Source organism: Poecile atricapillus, chromosome Z (assembly GCF_030490865.1).
Source record: "Poecile atricapillus isolate bPoeAtr1 chromosome Z, bPoeAtr1.hap1, whole genome shotgun sequence".
In the NCBI taxonomy this organism is placed as follows: Eukaryota; Metazoa; Chordata; class Aves; order Passeriformes; family Paridae; genus Poecile; species Poecile atricapillus.
In genome coordinates this window covers 21,822,226-21,834,533 of record NC_081289.1, presented here as the reverse complement: position 1 = coordinate 21,834,533, position 12,308 = coordinate 21,822,226, and the positions used below count along the sequence as shown (strand labels likewise).

The 12,308-nt window shown below is 43.5% G+C and overlaps 1 protein-coding gene across 1 annotated transcript in view; it reads left to right on the top strand.

The window, feature by feature from the left end:
• Positions 1 to 2,782: 2,782 nt before the first annotated feature.
• The window catches only part of LOC131573234 (phenylalanine-4-hydroxylase-like), a 34,580-nt gene continuing 25,054 nt past the window's right edge, over positions 2,783 to 12,308 (top strand). The window contains exons 1-2 of the mRNA XM_058826982.1: positions 2,783 to 2,928; positions 6,978 to 7,085. Coding sequence (XP_058682965.1) covers positions 2,887 to 2,928; positions 6,978 to 7,085 — 150 coding nt within the window. The 5' untranslated portion in view covers positions 2,783 to 2,886. The remainder of the gene's footprint in view (positions 2,929 to 6,977; positions 7,086 to 12,308) is intronic.

The following is a 12,308-nucleotide window of genomic DNA, read 5'->3' as shown; positions in this document are numbered from 1 at the left end:
ACATCCTCACCCAGACACAGAGACTCACAGCTCCAGGGAAGCTGCCACTCTGCAAACGGGCGGCAAAGAGCAGTCTGAAGAGCAGCCAAAGTCCATGGCCCCTTGAACTCGCATCGTGCTGGCCAGGGGAGACTGCCAACTTCAGTGCAAAGAGCTCTGTGAGCTGTGGCTGAGAGCACAGCCAGAAAGGACTACACATGGTGTGTGCATACACAAAGAAAGTGCGTTTTGGAGGGAGAACACATGTTTTTAGGCAAAGGCAAGGTGGGACATCAGTGCATATCTTCATATGGTTGAAAGGAGAGGGAGTGCACGGTGCTGCAGCAGAAGTCAGGACTAAGACTTAAAGCTGAGGTGCTCACATTTGCTCGGGAATCAGGCACATGAGGGAACCTGAAACACAAGTGGGAAAACCTGTTTGGCAGTGTCACTGCAGGGGGATGAACGCATGCTTGGCGTGCTGAAGTAGTACTTCAAAGAGGACAGGGAAGACCCAGCAGTTTGGACTCTGAAAGGGCCCAAGGTAACAGCTGCTGATGCAACTGCATATTCCTAGAGTAACATCACTGGGCTCACACATACTCACACACCCCTGTGTACCACTTTGCTCCAAAACAAGAGAATTTGGGAATTCCTCCTGGCAGGATGGAGCCTTGTTTCCTCCAGCCAGTGTCTTTTGTGACCAGGCAACCTCTGACAGAGCAGACTGATTAAACAGTGAACTGGTGGCAATATACCGGTGGTATTATTATGATTGTGTAACAACAGGGTTAAGAGATAGTCCTGCAAAATAAATACAAAAAGCAGGGGGTAGGAGGCAAAATAGATAATGACAAAGATTTGGCATGAGTAGTATTTTGGGTATTTGATATTTCACTTTGTCTTGCCACTACCATTGGGTAGAGAGCGAACAGGTATAAGAAAAGGGATGGAGAAAGGGAAGGAACAAAGACCCAAAGCATGTAAAAGCCACAAAGAAGTAAAAGAGATATAAAAGACTAGTGTAAAGAGAAGGAATAAGGAAAGAAAGAGGAAGGCACAGAGGAAAGAATAGTTTATCTCACTGAAAAATACATCAGGTGGCAAGGCATGGTGTGTGGGGAAAGTAAACAAGACTAGTTGCTGGAGTCTGTCTTGTCCTGCACATGGGCTCTAATCAGAGTTGTCACCATTCTCATCTCGTTGTTTTTTTTTCCAATGTAGCCTTCATGTATCTGTGTCATGGATAGGGCTGTGCCTTGTGCCGCACAAACACAGGACACAAAAGACTGGCTATTTAATGAATTCACTGGCTGAGTAGTTAAAAAAAACAGTAGTTTTTCTACTCCTGGCAATTACTGAGGATACTTTCTCCTACTGCTCTGTCTTTCCTTGCCCCATCCTACTGTCATATGAGCAGTGTCCAGTGTGTTTAGTGTGCATCATATTTGGCTATCTTGACCTGCCAGTCCATAACACAGGCTTGCTGATCACTTCAGAAATAACTTTCTATCCCTACAGGCAGTTTCAGGATGCACAAAGAAGTAGTTCTTCTGAAAACGGTATGTATTTGTACCCAAAGCACTGAGTTACTGCAGATGCATATTATATAATTGATAATTTCAGTGGGATGAGTTCTGACTCCACAGTCATGGGATCCAACACAGATTTGGACTGAGAACCGTGGAAATGGCTCCACTCAGTTTCCCCACTGTAAGGCTGCTGGGTTTTTTTCATATGAACAATTTACAGTAAGTCTTTGCTAGTGTTCACCACTAGCACATGCAGAGGTGTGTGTAGTAGAGCTTCCCTCAAGGAAAAAATAACTGTAAAGAGAATTTGTCTTCATCATGAAAATACAGCAAGATTACCCACCTTGGCACAATTTGTCTCAGTAAGACTTCACCTTCCCAAATAGCAAGATACTTGTCTAGTTGCTTCATTTTTTCACCTGCCTTCTGATCCTGGGCTACAGTTTTCTAATTTCCTTTACCCCCTTTGGTGATTCTTATTAAGCCAAATCTGGGCTCTTCCATATCAGTACTGTACTCACCTGAAATCATTTATATGTCCGACACCCTATGCAAGCACGTGTACATCATCTGCAGTCCTTCCACGCCTTCCTGCCCTGGAGCTCTCACCTACTCTTTCTTTCTCCTTTTCCTCCTTTACCTTCTTTCCTTTCCCCATGCTCAGGCTCATATCCCAGTGTGAGGTTCATGCAGCTAACTCCTAATTCATGTTTCCCTTGTACTGGGTGTCTCACTCCAGTGTCTGGTGAGCGGGGTGGTGGCTGCTGCTCTCTAACCTCTTTGGAAGCAGTCCCAGAGGCCCTATTAAAGGACAAATCCCTCAGCTGCTGTGCCTTGTCAGAGCCTTCCATGGCTGATGTTTGACATCCAAAGAACACATCCTGGAGAATATCTGATGTCTGTCCAAGGGAAGTGACTCCGATGGGAAACCCACCTGAGGCTGAACACGCAGCTGCAGTCGGAAGGAACGGGCTGGAGGCTGAACTGAAAACGATGTGTTGACGTGAAAAAATGAAAACAGCTGATGTTGATCAGGAGGAGGAAGGCTGTTAATTCAGAGCATGCTGCTCCTCCACGTTGGGTGCAGATAGAAACAATCTGCTGTAGGGCTGCTGCAGGCAGGCGTGGGGCTCACAGGGGATGGCCAGCGTGGAGCGGCGGGTTGGTGTGCCAGGGGTGGGTGGGGGGGGCGTGCAGGGAGAACGCCCCCTTGGCACGCTGTCCAGGGGAGGGAGCTGGGGAAGGGGGTGGTTTTGCCTTGCTTGCTCCACTTTAAATACCTTTGCACAGATTTCTGGCCACTGCAGTTAGGTTTGAAGGCTTCACCTGCTGTATTGAAGGGGCCTCCTGCTGTGGGCATTGCTGGCTCTGCAACATGGACTCACAGCACTGCAAAATGAATGGTGACTCTTTCCTGGTAAGTGAGGGGGTCTGTGCCTGCTTTACGTAGAGGTGGAGGGATGTCCTGCCTCACTCCTGCACTCCTATGCTTGTCCTCCACTGTCTGAGAGGCAGTGTGACCCAAGAGGGGAAGAATCAAGGTGGCCTCTTGTGATGCTTTGCTATACCTGAACAGTTTTGGCAGCCCCCATACTCGTCTGCTGTTAATTGTGCTCACAGAAAGGCAGTGAGAATGCAAACAAACATTGCAACAGTATCCTTGCATACATGGCAAAAAACCAAAGCATCAGAAAAGACCAGAAGCTTACTGGAGGTCTTAAACGTGTGTGATGTAAGAAAGCTGTCTTATTTTGTTAAAGGAAAATAGATAAAGTTATGTGTTCTTCTGGTGGAGCTTTTTGTTAAATTTTGGGACTCTCTTGTCCTCTTTTTAAGTGGTTACTGACTGACTTTGAACTCTTTACTTTGGGAAATACAGGAAAGACCTGAAGTTCATGCCTTTGAATACAGGCATTGATGTTACTGCAGGGGCAAGTGATGTAACCTGAGGCCAGCATAGTTAATTATTAGGATAAAATTCTGCACTTGTGTGTCCTAGCTGAAGCTAGAGACAAGCTGCATCAGATATGCAAAAAAAGTGGCTTCTATTTTTTTATAAGAGCAGAGATGCCTCTATTCCTACTGCTTTGTGTGCTGAGGCTGAACTCCCACAATATTTCTCTAGGGTCTCACCTTGCTGCTTAGCCAAGCTGTGTAATTGCTTGGTTCCAATGAACTGCAGTGATCAGCATTTAAATGCCTGAAGAAATCTGACTTGGAAAGTAGTTCTATGTTCATAAGTAACTTGGAAATCTTTTAATTTGAAGTATTCCCCCCCCACCCCCTCCCCCATGTTGCATATCTAGTAAGTTTGAAATGTACAGCAGACTGATGAAAATTTGTGATCCTGCAAATTACAAGAAAAGCTTTCTCAGGCTTTATCAGTGTTGGAATTCACTCTAAAGGGCTTTAGCTAAATATCTCAGCAATGGATTAGAAGGCTGACAAGATTGTGTTATTGACCCCTAATACTGCCACCTGTGTCACAATGGCAATACCAGTCTATGTGCAAAGTGGCTAACTAAAATGCAGGCTTGTTGTGAGGTAAATTGCATCTACATAACACTTTCTTTGAGATTGTATTAGGTCCAGGGATGGTTGTTCATGCTCATTAACTAGTTATCATTTTATTTCCTGGAAAAAAACAGAGCTGGAAGAAAATCAGAGCTGAATTTACTGCACACTATAAAGCACATATACATATCACAGAAGCAATGTTTCTACTATATTTCTTCAACTCTAAATCATAATCACAATAGTAACAGAAGAGTAGTACTACCCCAAAGCTGCAATTCCTCCATGTATGTTGAGGAATGAGAAGTTAAAGTCCAAAATAAGAATGGAAAAACTGATCAACAGTTAAAATATGCATAAGTACTACAAAAAGCTCAACAATAATGTGAGTTGGCTGTGCTTTTGCTGCTATCACCTCCAGTGCATGTGCTGAGGTTTATTGTCTGCAGTGTGTATTGATGCAGGCTGCCTCCTTATATACTGACAAGAACTGGGTACCAAGAAAACAATCATTTTAGTCTTCTCCCCCTTTGCAATTAAAGATGTCACCTCTGTGACAGGCTCAGGCATGGACTGATGCTTGTTAAAAGGTCTTCCAGGGAACTGAGTGCATATGCAGATGTGCAAGAAGTTGAGCAAGTATGAGGCTGTTTACAGCACTAGTGCCTACTCCCTACTACAGTGTGCCTTTCTCTTGAGCACCAATATAAATCAATTTACAAGAATGGGAAAATGACTGAGGACAGATTGAAAGCAGCTGATCTCAACAAATCAAGGCTAGTGACCAATGAGTTTTGAAAGGTTTTTTTAAGGCTATTTTTGTGTAGTCTCATTGTACAAGGAGATCAGAATTACCTTGCAGGACTTCAACTTTGCATTATATCTCTTGCAAGTATCCAAACCACAAATTCCTCATTTGTCACACACATTCAAGTCAAGCTGTCATATAAGTTGGTCCTCACAGCATGACTTGGCAAGAATATGTTAAATATATAACTGCATGATTTTTAGAGCAGTTTCATTGCAGACAGTGAAAACCAAAATCTCGATCCATTGAACAGACAGTGGTGGAGCCAGTTCTGTCCTTAAGATCAGTTTTGGCTGTGGTGGGTGAAAACAGAAGGAAAAATCAATGCACGGACAGTATTTGAGATGACAGCTTTGGTCACGCTAACATAAAATTTCAGTACTACAGACATTTGTTTTGACTTTTGCCAGACTCCTGTCATCGTTTTCCCTTGTGGTTGCTTGAGGTGTAAATGGGTTTCATTAGCCAGCTGACACATCACTTCCAGCTGCTTTTCCTCTTGGTCCTCCCCATGTAGGAGCTGGGCTGACTCCCTGGCTGGATGAGGACTCAGGAGACACACAGATGCTGCAGGAAGTGTCACAACTGAACAGGTGGCAATCTTCCTTCTGGTGCATAAAGCCAGCACTTCTACTACAGTTCCCACTAGAGGTCCCTCATAAAGCTGGAAGACATTTGGAAAACCTTTTCAGCCTCTGGAAACAAAGCTGGATAGAAAAATGTGTGGCCAGTCTGTTAGCAGCTTCCTTGGAGATAGCTTGAAGAATCAGCATTATTTACTTTACAAAAGAGGGCAGCTCTTCATAGCTCTGCCTCAGGAAATGTAGGCCCACCAAGAACTTTATGGCTTCAGGGCAGCTGGGTTTGATTATTAATTTGTCTTCTGAAAAGGCTATCTCTACTGAGGACAATATTTTGGAACTGGGACTCTTTTTACTCTGATTTATATGTTTAATTGTGTAATAGCCATAATGAGGGCAAGCTCTGCCCAAAAATACAGATCTTTATAAGGAATATTTGAATGAGTACCTTGAATCAAGCTTTAGTCCAGGACTTGTTACACCAGGACTCAATCTGTGTTGCAGATGTCTGGTGTGATCTTTGAAATGCCAACCACAAGCAATCTGTCCAAGGCCAGTAAAAGTTTTTTTTTAAAAATGAAATAAACAAGCAAATGAGATATTAATGTGGCCTCCAAAAGTTTGTGGTGGTTGTGCATCAAATTTTCTCTGATATCAGAAAAATTAAGTACCATGCCAAGTACCCAGCTTTTAAGATCTGCCTCTACTCCAGGGCTCAGTTTAATCTTTCTGAAGTGGTGAAATAGCTCTTCCCTGCTTAACAGGGCTTTTGTGAAAAGAAACACATGTAGAGACATGCAAAAACATTCTAGTAATGAGAACCATGAAAATAACAAAAATAAACCTTTGAGAGTACTGGAAATTTCCTTTTGGAATTTGCACAGCAGAAAATCAATAAGAAAAAGGGAACAAATATAAATGAAAACACATCTTGGCCTAATTGAATCTTTACTCATTATGGGATTTAGGGAAGGTCTGTTTGCTCCAATAATTTTTTTTTTTCCCTTTGGTTTTCTTTGCTTGATGCTGTTATTTTGTTTTAAAAATCACCTTCCATCCTTCCTGTGACTACTGCCTCTCTCTTGGGGGTACCTGGAAGGAACAAGCAGAACTGAAGGGAAACACAGATCATGGTCTGCATCTCTGCACAGAGCACATCTACATTACTCTGCTTAACCCTGAGTGCTGATGGAAGGGAAGCCTGAGGGAAGGACTCTGCACTGTAGCTGAAACTGAAATGCAGTAATATTTTCAATCCTCCCTGAGGGGTGAAGTGAGGCAAGGATGGTATTAGGCTTATTTGCGTGTTCTTTTTGACTACCTTGCTCTCATGAGGGCTTCAGTTTGAGGGAAGGGATTTGTGTCCCTGCCACCATAAATCAGAGCAGCCCCACAGCTGCTCTGCTTCTCGCAGCAACAGTTGCCTTGATTCCCACTTAGAGCTGTTTTATACCCTCTTTACCTCACTGGTGCTGTGCAAGAGGGAAACGGAGAAAGGCAAAACTGACTCCTAGGGTGAATGGTAGTAATTTTTATTTGTGTATTTTTTTCCTTTCCTTTCAGGAATCTAGGTACATTGAAGACTCCCCCAATAAAAATGGTGTGATTTCTTTGATTTTCTCTCTGAAAGAAGAAGTCGGGGCATTGGCTAAAGTCCTGCGAACATTTGAGGTAAAGATTTTCCTTCAGGTCTTTACAATTGTGCATTGCAACCACATTTTCTTGGGGTCTTGGAGATTTGGTTTGTGGTTCTATTTCATTGCTATTACAGGGGAAAGTAGCTTGCATTTCTTTTCTGGGCTTAAAATCCCTTAAAGTCTTGGAGAAGAGGTAGCTTTTTTAAACTAAAATCTCTACTTTTAACTGACACAAGAGTGGGAAAAATGCATTTTTTCCGCTTAAGAGGGAAATATTTAATTATAACTGCTGTAGTAAGAGGTAGGAGTAAGTTGGGCTGTGACCTAAGATTGACTTAAAACAAAATAATTTGCCTTTGAACTTGTAAGGCAAACATAACCTGCATGTGAGCCATGCAGCTCACATTGCACAAGGTGATTCTGCTGGGGGCAGCTCTTAGCTCTTGTCCACCTCAATAAATCTGATATAAAAATTTCTACCATCTCCCACTTTCAGTACTTCTACAGAGTGGGTAGAGGGTGCCTACAGAACAGCATAAAATGACAATGTTTTTTTTTACACCAGTGGGACTCAGTAACTTATGCTGAGTGATTTGAAAAGCTTTAGGGGAAAAAAGGAGCCATTTACCTTTCAGGACATTGTGTGCCTATTTATTCTTGCAGAAATATTTCCCAGATGTCATGAATATTGTTTGAAAAGCACGAAACCCTTGCAATTCAGGATGGTTGTGTTGCAACACATACAACTGTGTACTCTGTGCTCCCAAGCAAATACACTTTTATATTGGTTCTGTGGCTTTTTTTTTTGTTTTTTTTTTTTTTGTTTTTTTTGCGTAATAGTTGTGCCTGAAAACAGAAATTTCTTTCTAAAAAGTTGTGGCCTGCATATTTTCCATTCTTAAATTGAATTTACCAGGAAATGAAAGGTTATGTGTTATGGGTACAAAAGAAAAATAGGCCATATTTGATTCACTAAGATAAAAGGAAAGTCACACTAACAACAGAAGAGCAAGTCTAAATCTACGAACTGACCAGTAAAGTCCTGCAAAATGTCCATGTCAGTGATGTGCATGTCTGTAAGTGAATTAATGAGACCAGATAGTCTCTCATTAAATGCATTGCTGTCTACTAACTAAATTGCTGCCAGCTCTAAAGAAAAAAATTGTAGAGGAGCTAGTATAGGAAAGAGAGAAGTAACCAATTCTTGGATGTGACTTTTCTTGCCCCAAAGCAGATACCTAAACTAGGCCATCTGAGTCATGTTTTTTCCCAGTGACCCTGATTGCAGCTGAGAGGTTGGGACTCAGTTGGTTTTCCATCCCAACAAAGCCAGTTCTTTCTGTGCTAAATTGCAGCCTCCTCCAGCATCAGGACTTGACAAGAGACCTGGCATAGCTGCTCTTATATCAGTTTTACATTTGGCATTGCAGTGGGGAAACGGATGGGTGGGTGGATGGGATTTAATGGTATGAGAACATCTCCTCAGGGCTGTTGTTAGCGAATTCCTGGTGTGAACCAGCTGCCTTTGGGCTCTTGTAACTCCATTCCAAGGACTGCACAGAGGTGTAGTCCTTACATGCCCAGCTGTCCACATACATGCCCAGCTGAGATAACCTTCCCCCTTTTCCACCCGGGCCATAGCTATGGTGCCTCAGAGAAACAGACTTTGTGCCCAGTGACATCCACAGCACAGACACAGAAAGTGGTGATATGCAGGTGAAGAGTGGAAACAAACAGAACTTCAGGGAATTGTTTTGTCTTGTACTCCTTCACTGCATAATAACATTAACTGTGAGATGCTACAGGAGTTAGCTCAGATTCTCTGTGGGTGGGCTCCTTGGGCAGGGAGATACCCAGCCTTGTCCCCTGGTTTGTGCCATCAGCTTGTTGCTGGCTTGTGGAAATGCAGTGGGTTTGTCTCAGAGGGGCCCCACAGGAGGAGATGTGAGGATGAGCTCCAGCTGTCATTGACTCACACAGCCACATGCAGAAGGAAAAGGGAAAACTGACAAGCCACAAATAGGATCAGACTGTTTCCAGGAGCAGCTGTGGTGCTGCAATTATTGACTTCGTGGAGGGGGTCCACACCTTGTGCAGCTGCTGGTGCTGATGGCCACGTGTTGCATGTCTGTAAACTTTCTGCTCCTTGTTGAGGCTGGGAGCTGCCCAGACTCTTGGTACCTCCCTGGGCACTCATGCATGGGAATGCAGGGAGTGAGCGCAGCTCAACTCTCTTCTCCCAGTTCGGATTTGGGAGTGATTAAGGGACACTGCCTCCAGCAGTGGCTTTGACAATTTTGCCTCTTTTCTAGACAGTCTGTAAAACTAGTCTGGAATATTATGGGGAGAGGAGGAGTGTTGAATGAGCTGTAAATATAAAAGACTTGAAAATTTGCCCTCTCTCCCAGGGAAGGAATCATGGAAGTAAGATCCAGGCTGAGTCATAGGGAATTAAGGGGATATCTAAAGGAAGGAGTGATCTTGAGCTGCCATCAGCACACAGGATGTCTTTCTGTAGAGAAGGTTTCTGTATGGACCTGGGAAGGTTCATCCCCTCTTTGGTTTATGAAGTGGAAAAAAAAAAATCTGGGACTATTGTTCAGCCACTCTTGAGTCCCTTCCTGGGATGCACATCCTGCCCATGTCCCACTCCTGTGCAGGGGTGAAATTGCCCAGATTTAGCCCATCACAGCTTGTTCTCCATGGGTAGCAAGAGCCCAAAAGGTGTGCTCTAGGCTGGGTCTGCCCCTGGATATGATGAAGTCCAAGACTTCTGGCTCATCAAGCATTATGGCAGGTAGAATCTCTACTCACCCACAGAGCAAACCACCCAGGAAAGGAATTGGTGTCCAGCCATGGCCCAGATGGAAGGGGTAAGCCCCCATTATGGGAGCCAGGATGGACTGAAGGTAGGGGAGCCTCCCCCAGGTAGGTGGAAGCTCAAGGCTAGAGACTACAGAGTGTTCATGGCACAGAATTATGTCCTCTGAGACACCAAGTTTAAGAGAATTTCAATGTGTTTTGTGGAAAAAGTAATGTTTGTCCTACTCAAACATCCTTCAGGTTGCTCATGCAGTTGGTAGAGTACTGCATGCTCTCACATTTGTTTTTTGCCCAAAGACCCAAACTCTAGTTTTCTGTTCATGTCCCAGTTGCACACAAGTATGTGGCTACAGTGACAACTTTTGTTTTTCCTGTTTAGCTTGAATGTTTTTTCTTGATCTCCTCAATGAACTCAGCTCTTTTTTTTCTGTTGGCTTTATGTCCAAAAAATATTTGATTATTTCCAATTTTTTCTCATGTTTACTCAGTTTAGGAAGACTCATGTGAACACCAACCTCAGTAGGATTCTAAGCTTTTCTGATCCCTGGCTCTTGTCCCTTCTCTCTCCTTAGCAAATCTTTGTCTGACTGCATGAATCTGTTCCTCCTGGACTGCTCTATGCCACTGCTGGCAGTACAGCCCCTGCAGCCACTTCTTCACCTGTCCTGTGGAGAGATGTGTCTGCAGGGCCAGATTCACACTGTGATGTGCTGTAAAGTGCTAGCAGCTCAATCATGCTCAGCAATAAGCAGATTGCTAAAACTGATTCCACTTTGCTTCTGCGCTGACTGCTCTGTTTGTGTATTGGGATGTGGCTGACATTCACTTTTTGCTTGTCAAACCCAATTGTTTTGTACTTGAAAAGTCCCTTTGTCACCTCTGTCCTCATTGAGGCTTGAGGGTGGCTGTAGGGACAGCACAAACCCACCAGCAGGGTCTTCACACCAGCTTCACTTTAATGGGATCTGCTGTACTCTGAGGTACTCCTTGGTGCAGCCCTGTGCTTGTTTGTGTTGTAGAAGATGACAGCTAGGTAGCCAAAAATAGAATAAGTACCTTCATCTAAAACAGAACAGCACACATGAGTAAAATATCATGCTTAAAATCAGGAAGACAGAACAGTCATCGTGAAATTTGTTTCTTTTTTTAATTCACTGGACACATCAAATATGTTCTGAATATAAGCTGAGGCGAAAAAAAGGAGAAATCTTCTAGGTTTTTTATCAAAACAGAAAAAGCAAAACTGAGCACCTTGACCCAAGTGTTACACGTAGTAGAAATATTTGTTTCTCTGTAGTGATAAAAGCCTATTGAAATTGAGGTAGCCCTTTAAACAACAAAGTTCATTCTGAAAGAAAAAAAAAAAAGAAAACCCCACATTGTTCCCCCTCAAAGATTGCCTTTTCTGTAGTTAAATTCATCATTAAAAAGATCAGAAATAAGGATTTTCATATAAAAAAGGATTGCCTTCAGTTTCAACTGCAGATTCTACACATAAATCTGTGAATACACTGATCTTTTCTGAAGTTCTTTTTCTGATGAATTTACAAGTAGTAAATCATCAGCTGTTTTAGGTGGCAAACATTGGGATACATTAAAAGCTTGCTCAACCCATTGTCAGAGAGCAGCCTTCTATCTTTTCCTCACTGATTGGACCTTCTCAGATACAGAGCAGGACTTCAGTGAAAGGTACAGCCATCAGTGGGTAGGGCTCTAGCTCAAAAGCAAAAAATAAAAAGTTGATTTGCACTAGGTACTCCTGCTCCCAGAGTAAGTTACTGTCCCATGGGGATAAGTTCCTGCTCCTGGAAGGATGGGATGGGAGTAAGAGGCTGTACAAAAGGAGACCTGGCACTTTCAGAGTCAGCAGAGGTAACTGCTCTGCTTCTGTTTAGGAACTTTATTCTGCAAGAAGTCCTACGTGACTGTTATCTCTTTGTCCCCTGGGAAGGTATTGGCTCTGTGGTGGTTGTTTCCAAATCAGGGGAAGAAAACAGTCACTTTGGCCAGGGGGTGTGTTGGGAGTGCCTACAGCGATAGGTGAACAGGCCAGGCTTGCCTCTACCACAAGACTGTTTTTTCATTACGCTGTACATATGCACAGCAATGATAATTTCATTACACTCTTCCAAATCCACATCCTTGGTCTTATCCCTCCTTTTCCTACGGCCACAAGAACGGGACTTCTTGATCTAAAGAACCAACATGGGTTTAAAGAGAGGAGTGTCCTCTTCACAGGTACTTATGTAATGTCACATGCTGTCACGTTTTTGGTTTGTCCTGCTCCACGTGTTTTGTAGCAGATTCTACTTCAAGCCTCATGCTGAATTTCAGGGCTGGAGTAGGAGTGCTGAGGGATGGACACCAGGGGCTGCTCCAGGCCAGCTGCCCTCTCGTGCTCTTTGCTGGCAGTGACCTCTTCTAGGACACTTTT